At 56.7% G+C, this 22,555-nt stretch overlaps 1 protein-coding gene across 3 annotated transcripts in view; it reads left to right on the forward strand.

The window, feature by feature from the left end:
* ARHGEF10L (Rho guanine nucleotide exchange factor 10 like) overlaps positions 1-22,555 on the forward strand; it is a gene marked incomplete at its 5' end in the record, with an annotated part of 109,303 nt that overhangs the window by 59,490 nt on the left and 27,258 nt on the right. For all 3 annotated transcript variants that reach the window (XM_079697396.1, XM_079697395.1, XM_079697397.1), the window contains 5 exons: positions 5,090-5,211; positions 11,257-11,343; positions 12,531-12,757; positions 14,390-14,544; positions 21,426-21,574. In XM_079697396.1, coding sequence (XP_079553522.1) covers positions 5,090-5,211; positions 11,257-11,343; positions 12,531-12,757; positions 14,390-14,544; positions 21,426-21,574 — 740 coding nt within the window. The remainder of the gene's footprint in view (positions 1-5,089; positions 5,212-11,256; positions 11,344-12,530; positions 12,758-14,389; positions 14,545-21,425; positions 21,575-22,555) is intronic.

A 22,555-nucleotide genomic window follows, 5' to 3' on the forward strand; every position in this document is an offset into this window, starting at 1 on the left:
TGGCTCTGGGACGCAGGTGGGGCTGGAGAAGCAGGGCAGGGCCAGCTCAGGTGGTGGCTCAGCCCAATGGCGGTGGGTGGTCTGACCTCAGGCATAGTAATAGGCAGCTTTTTAACCCTGAGGCCAGTGGTCATAATGGGTACTATTTCTTGAGTGTCTGGTATACACTAGGTATTAAATATAGTCTTTCCAGTGCTCACAACAACTCCAAGTGGTTGGAATTATTCCCCCCATTTTCCAGACGAGGTCACAGGCTAGGAGAGGTTAAGGGTCCCGCTCTGTACCCCCCAGGGCCCTTCTGGCAGAGTCAGCTTCCTGCGGCCGGCAGGTGGTCCTGAGGGCTCAGGGGGTGGGGGGAGCGAGCGGGGACGTGGGCTCCGGCCCTGGGGCTGCTCCCACTGCCCCCTGGAGTGCTCTCGAGTTCGGTGGGCGCCGGCAAACAGAGCCGGAGGCTAAATAAGCCCCCACTTATCGTCAGTTGGAAATCGCAGCTTTGCCCTTGGTGCCTGTTCTTAATGTCACTTATCCCGAGCGGGCTTTCAATTTCCAGTGGTAACAGCCTTCTAATTTGGTCTCAGCTGCTCCGGTTTTGTGACGGGAACAATGGCAGTGGCAGATGGGGAACAACAACTCCAGTTTCTTTGAACGTTCCCAGTCTCAGGCAGGGAAGGCACCATCTGAGACGAGAAGGTCAGATCATTAAAGGAACGTATAGTGATAAGTTGCCAGGACTTGATGGGCTGTGGGTGCGTGGTGGGAGGAGAGGGATGAGCTCGGGGCGACGTGGTGACGGGTGGGCACGGGGGCTTATGTCCACCTGCTGAGCTCCAGGCGAGCAGGTGGGCTTGCCTGCTCTCTCGGGCTCCTGCCCCTGGGGAGGCGAGGGTCTGCGTGACCGTAAGCTCCTTGAGCGCAGGGCCAGACTCTCCAATCTCGATCATCTTTGTTCACTGCCCGGAGGCTTGTCCAAGAGGCAGCGCGGTGGCTGTGATGTGAGCTCACGTGTGAGCTCCTGCCAAGGAGAGGTGGTGTCCCCCAGGGCGGGCGGGCTTGTCTCGGCTGTCACGGCCTGGCCGCGGGCGCTGTGCAAGGTGCCCCAGAGGTTAGTTGCTTGGCTCCTGGGCCCTGTCTTTGACTCCCTGACCTCCGTTTCCCCAGTGTAGACGGGGATGGGAACTCCGACTTCCCCTGGTGGCTGTGGGATGACGTGCGGGACAGCGCTGTGTAAACTGTGAAGTGAGGCGCGCATAGCCGTTCTGTTTCGGTGATGCCCATCCTGGGCCATCGTTGTCGTTTCCTTGATGGCCTCTTCTCCTCGGTGGCGGGAACTGGGTTTCATGCAACTCTGTCTCCAGGGCTCAGTGGGGCAGAGGGCCTGACACCGGAGACGCCTCTGGCCCGTTTAGGGAGCGAGCTCCCCGTCCAGCACCTCCACTGCTTGAGGGGGTGGGGCAGGCACCGGAGCCTCTGTCAGAGCCAGCTGTTCACATAATAATTCCTGACATTTGCGGATGTCTTCATCTTCTCAAAGAGCCTCCGTACCTGCCCCCGCATTCCGGCTCCTCTCTGCTGTGACCTACACGCAGACATCACCTTCTCTGTTGGCAATGGCATTTTTAAAGCTCCTTTATTGCGGTGTGATTGACATACAAAGAGCTATCCATATTTCAAGCATACAACTTGATGGGTTTGGAGGTAAGCATACCCCTGTGAACTCCATCGCCACAGTCTACGCCATAAACAAACCCACCCTCTGAAAAGTTCCCTCCTGCCCTCTTCCTTATTATTGTTATTTTGTGTGTGTGTGATAAGCACGCTTAACATAAGATCTATCCTCTTAGCCAATCTTTTTTTTTTTTTTTTTGCGGTACGCGGGCCTCTCACTGCTGTGGCCTCTCCCGTTGCGGAGCACAGGCTCTGGATGCGCAGGCTCAGCGGCCATGGCTCACGGGCCCAGCCGCTCCGCGGCATGTGGGATCTTCCCAGACTGGGGCACGAACCCGTGTCCCCTGCATCGGCAGGTGGACTCTGAACCACTGCGCCACCAGGGAAGCCCCTCTTAGCCAATCTTTAAGCACGTCATACAGAATTGTTAGCTATAGGCTGTACAGATAATCTCTAGGATTTACTCACCTTGTAAAAACAAAGCTTCGTACCCTTGGATTGGTTCCTCCTCTTCCCCCCACCCCCAGCTGACCGTATTTCTCCAGTGTTGCTCTGTGCTGGCCGGGGGTTGGGGGTGGTGACTGCTCCTGGTGGCCGTCATCCCAATTTGACAAATCTGGAAAATGAGGCTCCAGGAAGAGACTTTGTTCATGCCACACAAGGGTGTTGATGGTCTGCTGTGTGTCCAGCGCCACGTGAGGGGTTTGGAGGGTACAGAAGGAGACGGTGTGGAAGGTTTCAGCCGTCATGGAACACGGGCGTTGTAGGGGAGCCTCTGGGCACACAAGCACAATGAAACACTCACATGTGCACATGCATGCACACACATATACACGTGCACTCGTGCACGCGCACACACACACAGAGGATAAAAGAGCCAAGCCAGTAAAAGCTGGAAATTGTGGTCAGGGCCATTACACACACCAGTAGGGGCTGAGACAGAAAGTGATGGAGGTGGGAGATGGGATGCTGGTCAGTTAAGGCCTTTCCGAGAAGGCGGAGGCGTAACCTAAGCCTCGCAGAGGAGCAGAGCCAGCCCTGGAGAGAGCCGAGCGCACCTTCCAGGCGGAGGGAGCTTTGCGGGCTCGTCCCGTTTAAGCTGCTGAGGAAAGCGTAGCACGGTGGGGCCTGCAGCCGAGGGCTGAGGCTGAGAGGGAAGGAGGATCCTTGCAGCTCTTGTGGAAGAGTTTGGATTTTATTCCAACTGGTCCGGGACTCAGTAGGTATTTTTAAGCAGGGGAACAATGAGGTCCAGGGGAAGTTTAGCAGGATGGCTCTGGCTGCTGTGGGGAGGACCAACTGTAGGGGGCAGTAGTGAGCACAGAAAGATGGGTCAGGAGGTCCCCATGTGGCCGCAGGGCACCCTTGGGCTGAGCTGACCCTCCCTCCTTGTAGCTGAGTAGATGTGTGTGGTGGTGGGGGGGAAGGCTGCTGTCGGACCCTTTGGTTGGTGACCTCTGCTCCCACCTGCAAAGCTCTAGGCACCCCTCATCTTGATGTCATTGCGTTAAGTGGCCTCTCTCACCTGGGGTGCCCTGTCCAGTGCCTCTGGCTCTTCGGGGCAGAGTACCTCCTCATTGTCTAGTGTCACCATGTCCAGGGTCATGCATGCCCAGGGGTGTCACTGGGGGTCTGATTGCTGGAAGATTGCCTGGTTTAGTGCAAAGAACTCAGCCTGTCAGTCAGACAGACCTAGGTCCGCATGTGGACTCTGCCACCTAGCCGTGCGCATGACTTGGTCAACTTACTTAGTTGTCAGTCTCATCATCTGTAAGGTGAACATTGTTATTCTGACTGTGCTTGGTTATTGTGAAAACTAGCCAGGGAGCATATGTAAAGCACTCAGAGTGTGCCTGACGCCTGGACACATACTGGGCGTGTCTGAGCTGCACCCTGCCCCTGCCGTCATGGGATCCCTGGAGGGCAGCCATCAGTTGGAGTATAAAGAATATGGGCTCCTTAGCAGGGAGAATTCCTCAGGAGAGATGACGGTTTACTCACTTGCTCACTCATTCATTCTTTCAACCCATGTTCGCTGAGCACTTACTATGTGCGGGCAGCGTGCTGGGTGCCAGAGAGATAGTGGCGGACAAGACAACCCAGATCCCTGCTGCTTTGAACTTACATTCTAGAGACATATAGAGACAGGCTGTAAGCAAGGAAACAGAAAACATGATTTTTGATTGTGAAAGCTGTATGGGAAATAAGACAGGATGTTTAGTGTGGTTTCTGAGAGAAGGGGGCCATTGTAGCCAGGGTGGTCAGGGAGGACTTCTTGGAGGTGGTGGCATGTGAGGGAGCCCAGACCCATGTGAAGGAGACTCCACAGAGAATGTGGTTGAGCAGATGCTCTTGAGCGCAGCAGTCTCCAGGTGAGGGTCCAGGGTCCAGGCTTGGCTTGGGCCTGAGCATGTGCACTTCCTTTGTTTTTTAACTTATAAATTTATTTATTGGCTGCATTGGGCCTGTGGCCGTGCACAGGCTTTCTCTAGTTGCGGCGAGTGGGGGCGACTCTTCATTGCGGTGCACGGGCTTCTCGTTGCGGTGGCTTCGCTTGTTGCGGAACATGGGCTCTAGGCGTGCGGGTTTCAGTAGTTGTGGCTCGTGGGCTCTGGAGCACAGGCTCAGTAGTTGTGGTGCACGGGCTTAGTAGCTCCACGGCATGTGGGATCTTCTCGGATCAGGGCTCCAACCCGTGTCCCCTGCATTGGCAGGCGGATTCTTAACCACTGCGCCACCAGGAAAGCCCAGCATGTGCACTTCTAACAGGCTGCCAGGGGCTTCGATGCCAGCTGGACTGGGGGACCTGGAGGCAGGTGACCTCCTAGGTTTCAGGGTAGGTCTTAAAGGGAGTAGGAGACAGAGTCTTCCTCTTGACCATCGTCATCACAGGTATAAAAGTGTCATGGCTGCGCTGTCACAATCCAAAAACCTCTTGTCCGCCTACTTGTTTTTGGCCGCCTCCCACCTCTAGAAGGTAAGGTCAAGGCAGCAGGGGCCTGGACTGCGCTCAGTGTCTTAATGCTTTTTGAAACTCTGTCACATGTGCTGTTTCACTGGATCCTCGCAGCAACTGCAGGAGGAAGGCATTTTCATCGTCCCCATTTCATAGGTGAAGAAATCGAGGCTCAGAGAGTTGGGCGGATTTGCACAAGGTTGCTCAGTGAAAAGGTGGGCAAGCTGGGACTGAAGCCTTAGGTTTTCCGACTCCCAGCCTGGGACCCATGGCTGTGACCGTGGAGTGAGGCTGGATTTCATCTCACTGGGCAGGCGTGGGGCTGGGGGAGCGGCTGGCTGGGTCCGTGGGGCATGCGGGCCAGGCCTCTGGGGCCCGCGGTGGCTTCCCGGGCTTTCAGGGCCCCTCACAGTCCGCTTGGTCCTCGCTCTCTGACCAGCTCCTCCCACCTCCTTCCTCTTGCCGCAGGGGAGGAGAACCAGCCGGGCTGGCTGTGTCCGGACGAGGACAGGAAGAGCAGAGCCCCGTGCTGGTGCCCAGTCCTGGCCTGCTGCATCCCCGCTTTCTCTTCCCGGGGCCTCCGCCTGCAGGTGAGTGGCACGCGTCTTGCTGAGCCCACCACGAAGGTGGCTCCTGGGACAACCAGAGTTTCCAGGTGGTGCCCACAGCAGGGGAGTCCTGGCTTCCAGCTTCAGCTTCTAGACCTCTTGCTGACGGAGTTGATTGAGCCTTTTTGTTGTTCTCTGAGTCAGCTTTCCCCCCCAAAAAAGGGGGCAGATGCCCTCTGTGGGTCATTGAACAGAAAATTCCATCATTTTGAGCTAACAAATAGCAATGATCTCATCAGTTGATGGTGTGACTCCAGCTCAGAAGATAGACTGTAATAGGCCCACCTGGCCGTGCCAGACTTTGCGGGTTTCACCCTTTATGATGCTGCCGTGGGGCAGCCAGCTTTGGCTCCACAGCCATCATGCCTCTTGGTGCTTTGCTGTCACTGTCTTGTTTTAATATTTATAAGAACCCCATGAATAGATGTTTCTAGATCTGTTTCACAGGTAAGGAAGCTAAGGCTCAGACAGGTGACGTGATTTTTCTAAAAAAAAACACCGCCGGTAAGGATGAGTTGTAGGAATTGGAACCTTGCTGACCCCAGCGCCCCAGGTTGTAACCACAAGGATGTTCACTTCCAGTGTCATCTGTCCCCGATGTCCCGGCTGAGCTCACTCCTCCACCTGGAGTAGTTACTGCCCATCCCCCTCCCAAGGAGATGAAGTCATCTGAGCTCCAGGGAGGGGACCTAGGCCCAGGTGAATCCCCAAGAGACAAACCGGGCTGTAGATAGGGGCTCTAAACAGCTAAAATACCCTTGAGATGCCAATGCATTCATTCATTCATCTGTTCTGAGTATAATATTTGAGGACCTACTGTGTGCCAGGCTCTGTGCCAGGCACTGGGAATATGGTGGTGACCAAAACATACAAGGTTCCTGCCTACATGTAACTTTCAGTCTAGAGGAGAGACAGGTAATACCCCCCTGCCCCGGCAAACAAAAGCAAATAGAAAAGAGTGCTGTGTGTTATAAAGAAAATAAATCCGATATAATAGATACAGAAATGGAGCCATGTAGTTAGGGGGTCAGAGAGGGCCTCTCAGAGGAGGTGGCATTTAAAGTGAGCCCCAAATGGCGAGGAGGATCCAACCCCTGGAGGCCCCAGGGGGAGAATATTTCAAATATTGCCAAGGCAAGACAGACTGACACAGAAGCCCATGATAGGAGCAGTTGGGGCAGCTGGCATGGCTGTAACTCGGTGGGCTGGGAGGGGAGGCCCAATGGTGGGTGAGCTGGGCCACACCGGACTCACAGGCTGGGTCAGGTTTGGATTTCATTCTTGGCAATGAAAAGCCAAGCATGGCTCCAAGCAGGGGACTGGCACGATCTGGTTTATATTTTGGAAGGATCATCTGATCCTTCTGGCTTTTGTGTGGGAGTGAACTGTGGACACGGAGGGAGCAGGACTGGAGACCAAGAGCCCGGAGCAGAGCTTGGCGCTGGGGTCCTGCTGAGATGGGGTGGGACTTGGTGCAGGTGGAGGCCGGGGAGGAGGCCAGGGTGGAGGTCGGGGTGGACTAGTGCGAGACGAGTGAGGCACTCATGGTCAAAATAACTGATATTTAAACACAATACTTAAAAAAAAATCAGACTGGCAAACTGGCCTTGGTTTGCCTGCTTTTTTTTGGTAAATAAAGAGCCAGCATTAGGGTGAGGCAGGGTCAGGTCCTGTCTTTATTTAAACTCTTAGTAATTGTTCACTATGGATTTTTTTTTTGCATTTTTATTGTAAACAAATTGTGTTAAAATATTTTCTTGATTGTGTTAAAATCTCTGAGTGTTGGGCCCCCCCGAAGATGTGCCCCTGGCATGAGTGACCCGCTCTCCTCACCCTGGTCCCGGCCCTGGTGGGGAAACAGTGGGGCAGTGCTCTGGGGTAGGAATGGCTGAACTGGTGAGAGATGAGACGGGGGCTGAGGGTGAGGGAGAGGATGGATGAGCTGAGTATTTGGCTTGCGCTCCCGAAAGCTGGTGTCAGCGGTGTGGGCTGCTGTTTCCTGTTCCGCAGCCTGATTTAGGGATTCAGTGGGAGAGGCTGGGTCAGGTTTGCAACACTGAGCTTGACTGGTAGCGGGTGCTCAGTAGACAGTGGCCGTAATAACAACAACAACAGCAACAGCGATAAGACCTAAAGTCCTTTAGTCTTGACAACTTGGGGTCAGGCCCTTCCCAGAGGCATCTGTGCCAGGCTCCGTTCTGGGCACTTCCCAGCAATGAACTCTGATCCCCGCAGCTGCCCTCAGAGGAGGGGCTGCTAGTCCTTGCAGCTGAGAGAAGGGATTCAGGAGTGCTAAGTTGCCCGCTGGGCAAGGAGGGTGTTCTTGACCCCTGCCCTATCCTGTTCCTCCCCGCCTCTCCCTGGGGCTTGGCTGGCATGTGCCCCCACGCGATCCCCCCACAAAACATTCCCGGCCTTTGTGGGGCTTCAGTCCTTATTTATTGATAACAGGAGGCTCTTACCTCCTGGGGGTTGCCTGTGGGCCTCGGGGTGGGGACGGTTCAGGTCCCCCCTGCCTGCAGCTCTCCTGGCCCTACCGCATCCCATGGAAAAGGACTTCTGGGGTGGGGAATGGATTGTCCCATCTTCCCCCGGGGCCTTGGGCCTCTGGGGAATACAGGACGCGGGCCTGTGCCCTGACAGGCCACACGGGGTGGTGGGGTCACAGACAGGCCGCAGCCTCCGGGGCCTCCCTGCAAGGAACGCCCACCTGAGCGGGCAGCCATCTGCCTCCTCTCCCTGGGGGGACTTGGGCCTGAGAATCTCCTCACGTGAAGCTCATGGGGCTGGGGCCGTGTAGGCTGGAAGCACCCTCAGCCTCCTCCCTGCCCGCTGCCCGACCTCTCCTGAGGAGCACCACCCTCCGCCCCGACTCCGAGTGATCCAAGGGAGCTGTGAGGGAATCCCCGCGAGTGACGGGCCCGTGGAGCTCCCGAGGGACTTATCAGAACCTGCAAGTCCCCGTTTGCTGGGCCCCAAGACACCGTGCCCTCTGCTTGCACCTGCCTCCCACCCTGGACCAGACACATGTGCCCATCAGCTCCGTGTGACAGCAGGTGGATTAGGGCCTTGAGCGCCAGGGCCTTGTCCAATTACCATAAACAGATGTGAGCGTGTGGGCCCCTGCCTACGCCTCTTCCCAGGCCCAGTCCCGGGGGCCCAGGACTCGGGCTCTGCGGCTGGCCTAACGAGAGCTGCAGCCGAGGCTGTTCTCCCGGGAAGGCTTGTTATCCCAGCCCCTCTCCCAGTGTAGATGAGCTCAGACCTCTTGTACTGCCAGCCAGATGGGGGTGTGTGTTGGGTTCTTTCCCTCAAGGGAACAGGGATGCTGGGGCTGAAGGATAGAGCATCTCTCTAAGTGCTGAAGATGGCCGGTCCCCACGCTGGGCTGCACCATGGCCTTCAGACTCATCAGTGAATTGCTTGGGGGAGGGCAAGAGCACCCACGGGAGCCACCCTGCCCTGGGTTTTTTTTTTTTTTTTTGCGGTGTGTGGGCCTCTCACTGTTGTGGCCTCGCCTCTCCCGCTGCGGAGCACAGGCTCCGGACGCGCAGGCTCAGCGGCCATGGCTCACGGGCCCAGCCGCTCCGCGGCATGTGGGATCCTCCCGGCAGGCAGACTCTCAACCACAGCGCCACCAGGGAAGCCCTGCCGTGGGTTTGAATCCCAGCTCTGCATGTCCCAGCTGTGTGACATCAGGAATGCTACTTCGGCTCTTGATGTCACAGCTGTGTCTTCAGTGCGTAAACTGGGGTGGCCGTGGTGCCTCCCTGATTGGGTTATAGTGAGGGTTCAATGACACGATTCTTGTCAAATGCTTATTGTCTGCTGTGTGCCCTGCCTTTGGAGTTCAAGAACTGGAAGCAAATATTTGAGGACATCTTGGTCCCCAGGAAAGAAAAGTCACTGGTGTCTGTTGTGGGGGGTTTCCGATAGCCTGACTGTCAGGTGTTGCGAGGTTCTTCTTGAACCTGGGCTCCATCCGAGGTGTAAGCCTCTCCCTGGTGGGCAAGGCGGGTGGGAAGGGGAGGGCTCAGGGCAAACCCATTCTCCCTTGGGCTGAGGTCCAGTTAGAGGCCTGGCTGGGGACAGGGCCTTGGGGAGGGGGTGGGGTACTGCTCACTCTGGGGAGATTTAACACGCAAGCATCTTGGGGGCCTGGGGGCTGCATCCCAGAGCTGCAGAGGGTCTTGTTGGCAGGCTTTCCTAGGCCTCAGTACACTAGCTAAGTGAGTTCTGTCCCGGCTGTCACCCTCCATCCGCCGGAATTGCTGTTCGGGGGTCCCTGTCTCCTGTGTGTTACAGCGCCTCGTGTGGAATAGCCCCTCCCCCATAGTGTTGTCCTGTTGTTCTGCTGACAGCGTTACTGCTTATTGAGTGCTCACGCGTCCCCCAGGAAGTCCTTGTAAGCAGTGGCCGCTGCCGGGCTTCATGGCCACCATCTCTAGTCCCCAAGTCCATCCTGACAAGATGTCAAGGTCCCCATGACCACGAAGAACGGGTTTGTGGGGTCACCCAACTGGTAGCGGCTGAGCTGGGACTGGAGCCCGCTGGCTGCATCCAAAGCTGGCCTCCTTTCTACAGCCTGTGCTCTCCTCTGCTCTTTATGGGGCACCTCGATTTTGGGGAGTCGGCTTCCTGGCATGGACAGGACTTCTGGGTCCAGGGCCTTCCCCCTCCAAGGAGCCGTTTGAGGTTTTTTGCCATCGTCTTGGACCCAGGCTCTGTTGACCGGGCTGACATCCGGCCCGCTGGAGTTGCCATGGAAACGTCTGAGCCAGGGCTGCGGTTGCCCCCTCCCCGTCTGAGAGGACAGGAGCAGCAGCCTGGCAGAAAGGGCCAGGCACCCAGCTGGATGTGGCCCCCCAAGAAGCAAAGTGATGGGGAACAGGGGCCTGAGGGTGCCCAGGAGGCCTGGCATAAGTTGTATCCCAGAGTGCCAAGGTCTCCAGCCTGGCAGTCTGGCCTCTGGGTAGAGTTCAACCAGAAAGAGCACTAGGCTGGGATTCGAAACTGAATTCCAGCCCCGACTCTGCCATTAACTTGCTGTGTGACCTTGAACCAGTCACATCCCCCCACCCACCAAACTTCAAGTTTGCCACCTCCTAAATGAGGGGGCTGGATGCGGTGACCTCTTTGGGTCCCCTCACCCATGGCCATTAGAGACTTTCGTAGAATATTCTAGCAGGGCTGGGATTGGCCGGGCCTTCAGGACCAGCAGAGGGCAGCACCTGCCTGTCAAAAGGTCCGGTGGTGCTGCATTTCTCCTGGGGGCACCTTGGAGCTCTCCCCACTCAGCCTCCTTCTCCTTCAGTCCGGCTGGAGTTTCCAGCAAGGCCCATGAAAGGGCCAGGCCATCTCCTCACGTTGCTGTCCTGGCCAATGTGGACAGGGAGAGACAGACGGGCAGATCTAGCTCAGGAAACAGGCCCCAGAGAGCCACCAGGAATGGGGTTTGGGGCAGCAGATGCACAAGGAACAAGCGGCTGGTGGTTCTCAGTGACAGTCCATTACAGACGGAGCCCCCAGACCGCGGACCCAGCCCTCTGGTCCTGGAGGGGTCGTCTGCAGAGGGGCTCTGTTGACCTGAGGATCCCCCTCCATCGTGCTTCCCTGGGGGATGCACTTACCGTCCCCGTGGCCTCGGGCAATTGCGTGTCTTCCGTGGACCTCATTTTCCCCGTTTGTAAAATATGGGGGGTGGGCATTAGTGGTTTTCAACAAATCTTATCTGGAAGTTGCCTGGTTTGAAAATCCCTCTGCTGGCGCAGAGTTTCATTCAGGCCCCTTTTGGCCAGAAGTTTTTAGGAGAGAGATGGTCCAGTGCGAGTGCACAGGAGCTGCCTGGAGAGGAACCTGCCCCTTTTCTGGCTCCACCCTCAGGGGCCTCACTCGGGGCCTGAAGGGGACCCAGGAATCTGCAGGTTTAACAGCCCCTCGGGTGGTTCAGACCAAGGTCTTGCTGTCAAATGTCAGCATCTCAGTCACCTCGACACTTAACCCTGTGTGTGCTGTCTGTCTCTGCAGCTTGGGGCCCTGATCCACAGCCCTGTCAGCTGTCCCCTGCTGGGCTTCTCGGCTGTCAGCACCTCCCTTCCACAGGGCTACCTCTGGGTGAGTAACCCCCAGGCCCAGCCAGGGATTCTGGCCTCAGGGCATGAGCAGGGAGGGTGGCACCCAGGGTGGGTGCTGGAGAAGGCTGCCTGCCTGTGGCCCCCATTTTCTGCACCTTCAGCCAGCAAGGTCTTCCTGGGAACTTCTGTGCCAGGCTCTGTGCTCCGAGTTGGCAGGTGTGACCTCACCAGGGACAACAGAAAACCAAGGGACAAATAAGCTCACTTATTTGTGAGCTTGGAAGTGGCCTTGGTGCCATGATGGAAATGAACGGGAAGCTGCGTGGAATATCTGGATGGCAGGGTGTTCACTCCAGGAGACAGGGGGCAGGGCTGCCCATCTCTCACGGAGATCCCAGCCCACCTTTCTGCCCCTGGGGTTCCTGGCAGAGCCTCCCTGGATTCAAATAGGTGTTCTGCACCTCCCATGCTCCTGGTGTGCAGATGGTGACCTCCCATAGATTCTCTGAGGTTCCAGCCTCACCACCCCTCTGGTCATCCTCTACTTCCTCTTGCTTATTCCTGTCTCCAGATACTTAAGCAGGGAAACTCTGGCTCACCCTTCAGAGTTCAGCCCAAATGTCCCTTCTGAGGGTGATTTGTTCTTCACTGTTTCCTCAGTGTCTAGCACATGATGCATCCATCCATCCATCCATCCATCCATCCATCCATCCATTATCCTTCCATCCATCCATCCATCCTTATAATTATCTGTCCATCCATTCATCCATCCTTCCATCCATCCATCCATCCATCCATCCATCCATCCATCCATCCATCCATCCACTCAGCAAGTATATAATGAGTGCCTGCCATGTGCTAGACACAGAGGTAAAACAGTGAACAGCACAGAGAAGGACATTTTAAAGAGCAGAGTGTATGCTCACTATTTGTTGGTTGAAATTCACCCTGGAGATAAGGAAATAGAAAGCTGACCGGATATCTAGTCCACCTTAGTTCTTTACCTGATTTCCTTTGGGCCCTGAATCTAACTTGTTGCCATGGCAGCTGGGACCCAGCGACCTTCAGTGACAGCAGGATATGTGTGGGCAGGAGGGCGGACATTTCTCTTGATACCTAACCCCAGTGGCAAGTAGAGGTTCGGGACGGGTCCCTGGGAGGCAGGGCTGAGCTCTGCCTCTGCTCTCATGGTTCTCCCCTGATGGCCTCTCTGGGTCTCTGCCCCAGGTCGGGGGCGGGCAGGAGGGTGCAGGGGGCCAGGTCGAGATCTTCTCCCTGAACCGGCCCGCGCCCCGCACCGTCAAGTCCTTCCCGCTGGTGGCCCCTGTGCTCTGCATGGAGTACATTCCGGAGCCGGAGGAGGGGGAGAGCAGAGACGGAGACAAGAAGTGCTCAGCTGCTGACGCCTCGGCTGGAGTGCACCCCACCGTCTGCCTCGGGCTCCAGGATGGCAGGTTAGGGGCCTGGGGAGGAGGGGCTGGGAACAGCCTGGGGCAGGGCTGGGCAGGTGCATCGGAGGCTGTCCGTGTAGCTTTGGCTTGTCACCCACCAACATTCTCCACCCCTGGTTGAGAGCAGAGAGGGGGAGCCAGGGGTGCCCAGTGTCAGGACCCTTCAGTGGCTGCTTCGTGCAAGCTGGCTCTCTTCCGGGTAGTGTGGTACCGAGGGCAACGCTGACTCCAGTGTCAGCCAGAGCTGGGTTTGGATCTGCTATTTCCTCATGCCATTTAACCGCTCTGAGCCTCAGTTTCTTGTCTGTAAAGTGGGTGTTAGCATCCTTCCATGCAGGGCCGCTGTGAGAGTCCACTAGGACATGGGACATGTGAAGCCTTCAGGTCCCTTCTCTGTCATTGACAGCATCCACCCAGCTGTGGCCTCAGTTAGCTTTGCAGGGCGGGTAGGCATCCTGGGTGTTCCCAGGTTATGAGACCTGCTGGCAGAGGGGGCTCCCCCAGTAAGACCCTCCCGGAGCTGGTGAGTCAGCAATACTTCCTTGCAGCAAGGGGCACTCCCGCCAGAGTTTAGCCTGCTGGAGGGTCCAGCCGTGTGGATGGAGGATGAATATTCATCCCACTTAAATGGAAGGTGAAGATGGTGATGAACAAGATCCTGAGATGGGCTGCACCCCCACGTCCTCCTCATAGCTCCAAGCTTTTCATGCCTGTCCTAGAGTCAGGGGAAGCGGGGAGAGAGGATGTTTCCTGAGCACCTACTGTGTGCTGCTCCCTGGGCCAGGGGCCGTGAGCCTCACAGTAGCCCCACTATGAAGTGTTTCCCACACAAGCAGCTGGGGGAGGAGCTAAAAGCTAACATACATAGAACCAACTTGGAGACACTAGAGGCTCTGTGATGTCCTGGTCTGGGTCGACGGAACCCAGGGGTCTGGTGAACACTCTTTGCTTTTAATGAGATCAAATTCAAGCAACATAAAATTCACCACTTTAACCATTTAAAATCGTATAATTCAGTGGCTTCCAGTACATTCATGATGGGCAACAATCACCACTACATAGTTCTAGAACATTCTCACCACCCCCAAAAGAAACCCTGTATCACCTCCCATTCCCTGCCCCAATCCCTGGGAACCACTAGTCCACTTCCCATTGCTCTGTATTTGTCTCTTCTGCACATTTCAGGCAAATGGAGTCACACAGTGTGTGGCCTTTTGTGCCTGACTTCTCTCGCTCCCCATAACATTTTCAAGGTTCACCCATGTAGCACATGTCGGTGCGTCATTCCTTTTTATGGCCGTGAGGTAGGCATCACGGCCCCGTTTTTTGGAGAGGGCTGAGGCTCAGCAGTCCAGGTCAGTCAGCTGGATGGGGCACGTCTGAATTCACCCTCGGGTCTGTGTGACCCTGAAAACTGTTCTCTTAGCCCCTCTATTGTGCTGCATCCAGAGCCCCCTGTTTTCCACGGGCACCATCCTCTAAAGGCCACCCATGGGAAAGTCCGAGCATCGGCCTGTTCACACAGCAGGGAGGCTGGCTGAGCTTGGTTGGGGGGGCTCGGAGCCTCTCACCAGGGGGGCACGTGGGGAGTGGGCACCTGGGGGGCTAAGTGAGTCACTCAACCTCTCCCCACAGCATCCTGGTTTACAGCAGCGTGGACACGGGCACCCAGTGCCTGGCGACCTGCAGGAGCCCAGGCCTGCAGCCCGTGCTCTGCCTGCAGCACAGCCCCTTCCACCTGTTTGCCGGCCTGCAGGATGGGACCCTCGCCGCGTACCCCGGGACCAGCGGTAAGGATGGGGGGCTGGGGGCGATGGGGACATCTCTCTCCCTGACTGAGAGCCACATGCTGTACCAGAGCGTCTATGGGAGGCAGGCCAAGGAGGCAGCTCAGAAAAAAATCAGGGAATCGAAGTGCTGGGGAGATTGGAGATCCCTGATCCCCACAGAAACGGGGTGCTCACTACCATACAGGCAGCTCAGCCCACTGGTGGGAAACTCTGCTGGAGAAGAGCAGGGTCTCTGGGCTCAGATAGATCTGGCTGCATGTCCACACTCTGCCCTGATGACAGATGTGTCCATGGGTGAGCAGCTTCTTCTCTGTGCCTCAGTCTCCTCATCTGTAAAATGGGAATAATTGTAACACCCACAGCTCATGGGTACCTGTTGGGTAAAAGGTTCAGTGAAGGCAAAGCATAGGACCTGGCACAGCGAGTGCCCAGTGGGGTGAGGCATTTCAATCTCCATTATTTTATTAAGTCATTGATGGCACAGATAATAACATCTGGAGGGCAAAGCTGACAGCGTTTGAGCTGCCGTATGCCAGGATGGGGTGAAATGCTTATGCAGGCGCATTATCTTAATTCTCACCGCGACCCTTGAGAACTGCCTCCCCTTTACGGATGCTGATGCTGAGACTCGGGGAGGGACACGAGTGCTGTGGTCCCCTGTCCCCTTGTGACTCATTCAGCTCTCAGTCCAATGACAAGGGCTGGGCAGAGCAGAGAGCTGCCCCCAGCACCCCCAGAGGTGGCTGATGTGCCGAAGCCCCAGCCTCCCTCCCCCTCCCATGCGCCTCTAATTGCTGCGTCATCATAGCCTGTTGCAGGATTATAAACGGATATTTGTACTGAGCTTTTTTTTTTTTTTTTTTTCTTTTTGCCACTTGGCACTGTGTTGGTATTTTAAATTAGCTTTCAATAAGGCATTTATACTTTTTAATTAAAGGGGATAGAGGGAGGAGGAAAAATCCCTCTCACCGTCAGACAGACTGTGCGTGTGAATGTCAATATGGGCTCAGATTTTTGGAGCTTTAGATCAGGGGTTCTCAGGGGACTTTTACCCTCTGGCTCCCACGGGAGATTGGGAGCCCTGCCCTGCCCGCGCTGGCTTCTCAGCCGCCAGTTCGGCTGCCTGCAGCCCTTTCCGTCTTGGTTCCTGACTCATCAGTTTGGGCGTCCGGGTTGGGAGGAGGCGAGGGGGGTGTATCGGTTTGCTGGGGCTGCCATGACGAAGTACCACAAACGGGCTGGTTTATACAGTGTAATTTATTGTCTCACATTCTGGAGGCTGGAAGTGCAAGATCAAGGCGTCGGCAGGGCCGTGCTCCCTTGGAATGCACTGGGGAAGGATCTGTTCCAGGCCTCTCTCCCAGCTTTGGGTAGTTCTTTGGCTTGTGGCCCCATAACCCCCATCTTCATGTGGTGTTCTCTTTGGGTGAGCCTGTGTCCAAATAGCCCTTTGGAATAAGAACCCCAGTCATAGTGGATTAGGGACCCACCCTCCTCCAATATGACCTCATCTTAACCAATTACAACTGCACCAACCCTGTTGCCAACCAAGGTCACGTTCTGAGGTGCTAGGGGTTAAGACTTCAATGACTGAATTTTGGGGGACACAATTCAACCCATAGGGGGATGGGCTCTAACCATTGGCTTTCAGCCTGGGATTGGAGTCTGGTGGTTTGTCACAACCAAAAGAGCCATTGGGGACCATCAGATGCCACACCCTCATCTTCTGGGTGGGAAGGGACTGCCTAGAGTCCCACAGGTGAGCCGAGACCTGAACCTAAGTCTCCTCCCTCCAGGGCTGGCCGGGTACTGTCTTGCCTAGAGGAGGAGGTTGAGGTGCTCCACTAGCTGTCCCACCTTGCAAACATTTGTCCCCCAAATATTTACTGAGCACCTACTGTGCACCATGGATATGGTGGCCAGCAAACCAGATGTGAGCCCACCCTCACAGTTTATAGAGGGAGACAAGTTAAATTTATACATGAGTCAAATGAACAGGCAGGAAGCTTACAATTACACATCGTGCTGAGGGTCCTAAGAGGAGGAAGAGGGTGTCGGGTGAGAGCCTGACCCCCTGTGCGTTGGGTGGGCTGGTTGGCGAAGGCCTCTCTAAGGAGTGAGATCCTGAAGGTGAGACCTGAAGAAGGAGAAGCGGCCAGGCCAGTGAAGAGTTGGGGGAGCAGTGTTCTCGCCGAGGGAAGTGTATGTGCAGAGACCTGGAAGCAGGAGAGTGGTTGGTCTGGTGGGGAGGCTGTCTTGCTGGACAGTAGCCGGAGTGGGAAGCGGCACCAGGCAGGGTCCGGGAGTAGATGGACTGGACCCTGCGGGCCTCGGGTTTGTCTCGGTCGATGGGAAGTGGAGGGAAGTGTTGGGAGTGGCCGAGCACTGTGGCTGGTGGATGGAGTGGACGTCGGCAGGCTGTCTGGGAGGCTGCCACAGCCAGCCGGGTAGGGGAGTCTGGGTCACTCTGTCCATGGGAGCCCACCCTCTGGCTTTTGGTTTGGCTTTGGCCAGGGAGGCCTCTGGGAGAGACCTTGGCCTGGTGCCTCCCCTTCCTATGGTGTCCTCCAGAGGTGGCCAGGGCAGCAAGGGGGGCTCTCAGGACCACACACCTTTCATCTGGGCTGCATGTGGCTGGGTCTGGAATCATCAGCCTGGCCCATGACCCAGCCGTGGGGCCTTGGATACCCCTCAGATACCCCCACTCCATCCCAGCCCTGAAGCTGGAGCTGGGAGCTGCTCCCAGGCCAGCCTCCCTGGCCTTGGGCCCGCAGAACCCACCTCTGGTGCCCCATGGGGATTGTGAATAATCCAGACCCTTATTCTGGGCGCGGAGCAGATACTGATAAGATATGTGTCAGTGTTCATATGACAGGTTTGCCGTCTTGCCTGGGTTTGGCTAAGACCAAGACCAGATAAAGCTGGCATCCCTGGCCCAGCTTTGGCTCATTGGAGAAGTGCAGGACCAGAAATACTGGGTGAAACAGGCAGAAACCAACCTGGGGACCTGCTGAGTCCTGGAGGTCCTGTGAAACCAGGACCAGCTGTGAGGTGACTGTGAAGATTCTAAGGTCGTCAGGCCACTTGGAGTCCTGGGCTGTCAGAGCTGGGGGGGCCTTGGAGTCCAAGCTTCAGGTGACAGATGGAGAATCCGACTCCATGGCAGTGTGGCCGTGGCAGTCAGTCTGCTGCCCCCAGGAGCCTCCGCTTATCAGCATTCATTCCCTCATTCGTTCATTCACTCACTCAGCAAATACACGTTCAGTGCCCACGAGGTGGCTGGCACTGTGCTGGGACATGAGCCAGGCAACCCCTGCCCCTGCCCATCCTGTGTTTGGGTGGAGCTGCCTGGACCCCCTCTGTCCGCCCCCACCCCCAGCTCCGAGCAGAGACAGGAGCGTGACCAGGACTGGTTTGGGGTGTGGGAATGTCCCTGGTTAGATGCTGGGGACGTGGGCCAGGGTCACCCCCCTGGAAGAACCGGACGATGGAATGGGTGAATGATGGTCTGGGGTGTGGTCAGGCTGTCGGGATTGGGTCCCTGCTGTGAGAGATCGGGCCTGTTGCTGCTGCTCCTCTTGGAGCCTCAGTTTCCTCACCTGTAAAATGGGGATGAATTCAGCCCCACTGCAGCGGGTGGTTGTGAAGGCCAGGTGTGGTCAGTCACACAAGTGCCCAGAATGGAGCCTGGGCACAGAGACTCACGGCTGTTACCTTTCCACCATCACCACTGTTACTGTTGTCATTACTTCTGGGGTACCGGCTGCCCTTTGGGTCCCCCTCGATCTCAACGACTTGCACTCTGTGTCCTAACTTCTGGTTCTGGCTCGATCTGGACCCCCAAGGACACCGGCTGGGCTTTCTCCCCTGCAACCTGGGGGAGGAGGGACTTCTGCCTCTTGAAGTTGCTCTTGCTGAGACAGGGGCTTCATCTCCATTCATCTGGCGTGAGAGCTGATGCCGGGCCCAGCTCTCACGAATGGGCTGTCATGCAGGGGCCGGGTGTGAATTTGTAGGCGTGCATGTGTGTTCTGGAGTATGTGTACCTAGAGCCTCTGGTGGGCAGGGAGCAGGTGGAGGGATGGATCCCCTGGCAGGCTTGGGGTGGGTAGGGGTCTAGCCCTGCCCAGAGCTCACAATGATTATGTTTAAAGTCTTAGACTTGTGGCCTGTGGAGGCTGGGAAGAACCTTAGAGGTCAGAGTTCTGTCCCCTTGGGGTGCAGATTGGAAAACTGAGTCCCAGCAAGGGGAAACCTCTTGTTTAGGGTCCCACCATGGGCCTTCGGATCAGGGGCTCCTGTCCTGTGTCCTTTTTGATATAATGATATCGGTATTATTACATTTTATCAGTTAATCATTCTCTCCTGGAGTCAGGGCTCTCAGGAGACACCCAGCAGGCGGAGGAGTGGTCAGTGCACATGTGACCCTCAAGGGCAGCAGACGCTACCCCCTACCCCAGGCAGCCATGCTATTCCAGGAAGGTAGAGAGTAGAGGGTGCACGGGCTTTGCTGGTCATCACTGCCCACGGGACAGAGCTCGCATTTCCGTTTTGGGGGTGTGGTTCCAGTATCCCAGCTGCTTCCATCCTGGCAGGGGTCTCAGCCCCCACCTTAGCCTTAGTGGCGGGAGCTCCAGCTTCTGGCCACAAGCACCACTCACCTCTGGCCACTGGAGGGCGCGCAAAGCCTCTTATTTTTGTGGCTCTGGTGTCCTGATGGGGGTCAGCGTCCCTTGTGGAGGCCTGGCTGCGTCATGGTCACTCTCCCCAGAGACCTTTGGAAACCCTTGGAACCTGAGAGGGCAGCAGGGACTGGGGAAGGAGGCCAGGACCAGAGTTAGCCGAGTTCCAACCCTGCTTGGCCCACCCTTCTTGGGTGGCTCTGTGCAAGCTCTGGGCTCCCTGGGTGTCTGCCGTCGCATCAGTCAGTGCCCTTCTGCGGGCTCTCGTGTTGTGTCAAAAGACAGCCAACGGCCAGAGCTAATGAGCAGCGGGTCCTGTTGAGCTGTGTGATTCGGACTGGTTCTCTAAACTCTGGGTCTCAGTTTTCTCAGTTGTAAAACAGGGATAAGAATAGAATCTTCCACATAGGCTGGTGGGAGGTAATGAAATAATTCATGAAAAGAGTGCCTGGCATGCCCACGTGTAACAGAATGTGGCAACAGCTGTCAACGCTTCTCACTGGGTGCCCACCCTGTGCTAAACATTCTACACATTTAATTTGATCCCTCCAACATCCGGTGAGGTGTAGGCACGGTTATCGTGCCCACTTTACAGATGAGGAAACTAAGGTTCAGAGAGGTGACGTCACCATTACCCATCCAAGTTAATGCAGAGGTTGAGAGGCCACAGCTTCCCACATGCTCCTATTCATGGGCTGGAAAGAACTGGATGTGTGTTGGTTGGGCGGGGGCTGGGGGGTGTATTTTCCAACTCTTAGCTGAGCTGGGAGTCTGCCACATTTAAGTAGGGCTGAAGGGGAGAGGAGAACCTGCTTGACAGGAAGGGGAGGGGAGGGTGCTGGTGGGGGAATCTGGTCTGTCTCCCATGGGTCTTCCTGCCACACCCCTCCAGCTCTGCAGACAGCTGTGCTCCATCGCACCACCCAGCAGCTGGCTCAGAGGGAGGCCCTGTGCCGGGGCTGCTTTGCACCCCTTCCAGGGACCCTGTGGAGGGGGGGATGGGAGTGGCCGGGCACTGGCAAGCCAGCGGCAGGCTCTGTCCTGCCTTCCACTGCTGACGGTATCTCAGAGGTGTGCCCCACATCCTGCTCAACCCTCCTGTCCCATCTGGCACCCTGGCAGACAGGACAGCCTGTGGGGTTCTGTGTGGCATCGGGTGTAGCTTCAGAGAAAAACCAGTCTCCGTGGGCACCGCTCTCATGCCAGGGAAGATCCTTGGCATGTTCTTGGGTGAGCCGAGCATCCCTGAGGGTGGTGGGAGAGAGCCTCGTTCAATGCTGGGCCAGATCCCTTCATCTGCCTGTCTTCAGGGATGGTGGGCTGGGGACTGATGGCCTCTCAGGACTTCCTCCTTCCATACCTGGGGTGGTGGCATCTCTGGAGGAGGAAGGTCATCAGAGATCTTGGTAGAGGTGACAGAGTGCCTTGGAGTAGGCGAGAAGATGTGTGAGAAGGCGAGACTCATTTTCAATAAGTTACGGTGTCAGAAATGTCCTCAGAGACAGTCTTATTCGCAGCACCCTCCTCATTTTACAGATGGGAAGACTGAGGCCTTGAGAAGTAGAGAGGTGCACTCAAGGTCCTTAGTTAGCTGCTAGCAGAACCAGGGCCAGGACACTCCCCACCATGTGCCACCTTCTTGGCAGGGCTCTGTGGATGCTGCCTCTTTGGGGAAGCCTCCCTGGAATTCTCCTGTGCAGAGTTGGTTCCTTCCATCTTAACAGCTCTCAAGGCCCTCTGTGCACGCCTGGCCACTTGGGCTTGGCACTTCATATGGTAACTGCTGTTTAACCCTTTGTCTTCTCCATCCAGCAGGGATTTTCTTGAGGGCAGGGTCTGTGTCTGATTTATTTCTGTCTTCACAGCACCCAGTACGGGGCCTGGCATGGAGTAGGTGCTTACTAGGTGTGTGTGGAATGAATGCACAGAAGAGAGGGAAAGGGAGAGAGGAAAAGAGGGAGGGAGAAGTGGGGAGTACAGCCCCCAGAGCGGGTGGAACATAAACAGAGGCAGGTGGGAACAGCCGCCATGCCACTGGGGAGGGTGAGGGGCAGAGAAAGGGGCCAGAAGCTGTCACGGAGCCAGGCTTGGCCCACCGCTGTGGCCCGTGGTTCCCGAGGGTTGAGGAGCCCTGGGCCTCTGACCCGTTTGCCATGCCCCACCCCCTGCTGCTGACCTGCTTCCTTCCTTTCCCTTCAGGAGGTGTCCCCTGGGACCTGGAGAGCCCGCCCGTGTGCCTGACTGTGGGACCTGGGCCCGTCCGCACCCTGCTGAGCCTGGACGACACCGTGTGGGCCAGCTGTGGGCCCCGGGTCACTGTCCTGGATGCCACCAGCTTGCAGACTCAGGTACCGGCCCTGCCTTGTGGCTCGTGGGTCCAGGCCCTTGGGGGGTCATCTCCGGGCACACTCTCGCAGACCTTCTTGCATTCTACCTGGCACCGCTCTCGGCTCCCAGCCACGTCTCAGGGATCATCAGAGTTTGCTGGGCAGCAAGAGGGGGCCAGGATCCCTGTGGGGCCCCACCTCCTGCCCTGACACGCACCCTCGGGGCTGCTGTGAGGGGAAGGCTCCCCAGCCCACTGGGCAGTGATCCAGCTCCTCCGTTGTGTCTACTGCTCCCTGTGGAGGTGGAGCCGGGGTCCCTGTGCTCCCACTGGTACCCAGGACCCAGCTGTGCTGAGGGGATAGCCAGTGTGGACGCAGCCATCCTGGGCACTGGGCTCTTTAAACAGTGTGGACGTGGAGCCTGCTGGGTCCGGCCTCGTCCCGTCACAAGCACTGCTGGATCCTCAGCCCTGGGATGAGAGCCTGGTCCAGGGGCTTCTTCCCATCCCCACGTGGCTCCCTGAATGGTATTTTGGTGATGTTTGCCATTCTTTGATTTGTTTGGATTATCAGCTTGAAATGAGCGGCCACCAGGCCCAGGGGGGAGCTGTGGGTGTGGGCTTGGGGTCAGAACACACAGGCCCCCGCATGCCTCCATGTCTTCTCTCGCCCGCTCTATCCTCTCTCGTACAGCCATACATCAGCTACTCAACAGCCAGGCGACTGTAAGATCCCAGGGGATTGGGGCCGGGTCCCGGATGACACTGTCCTGGTTTGGCAGATGGAGAAACTGAGGCCCAGGGAGCTGTGGGTGAGCTCTGAGACCCGGGATTGAACCTCAGGGTCTCGGCGCTAACTTTCCCATCTTTGTTGAAGCATGAGGTGCAGCGTTCGGAGCTGTGCATGCATGGCTCTGCCTTCCGGTTCCCCCACTCACCTGCTGGGGCCTTGGGGGACCCCGTCTGTGAACACAAGTTTTCCCACCTGTAAAAGGGGAACAAG

This window comes from Hyperoodon ampullatus (assembly GCF_949752795.1).
Source record: "Hyperoodon ampullatus genome assembly, chromosome: 2".
Taxonomy (NCBI): Eukaryota; Metazoa; Chordata; class Mammalia; order Artiodactyla; family Ziphiidae; genus Hyperoodon; species Hyperoodon ampullatus.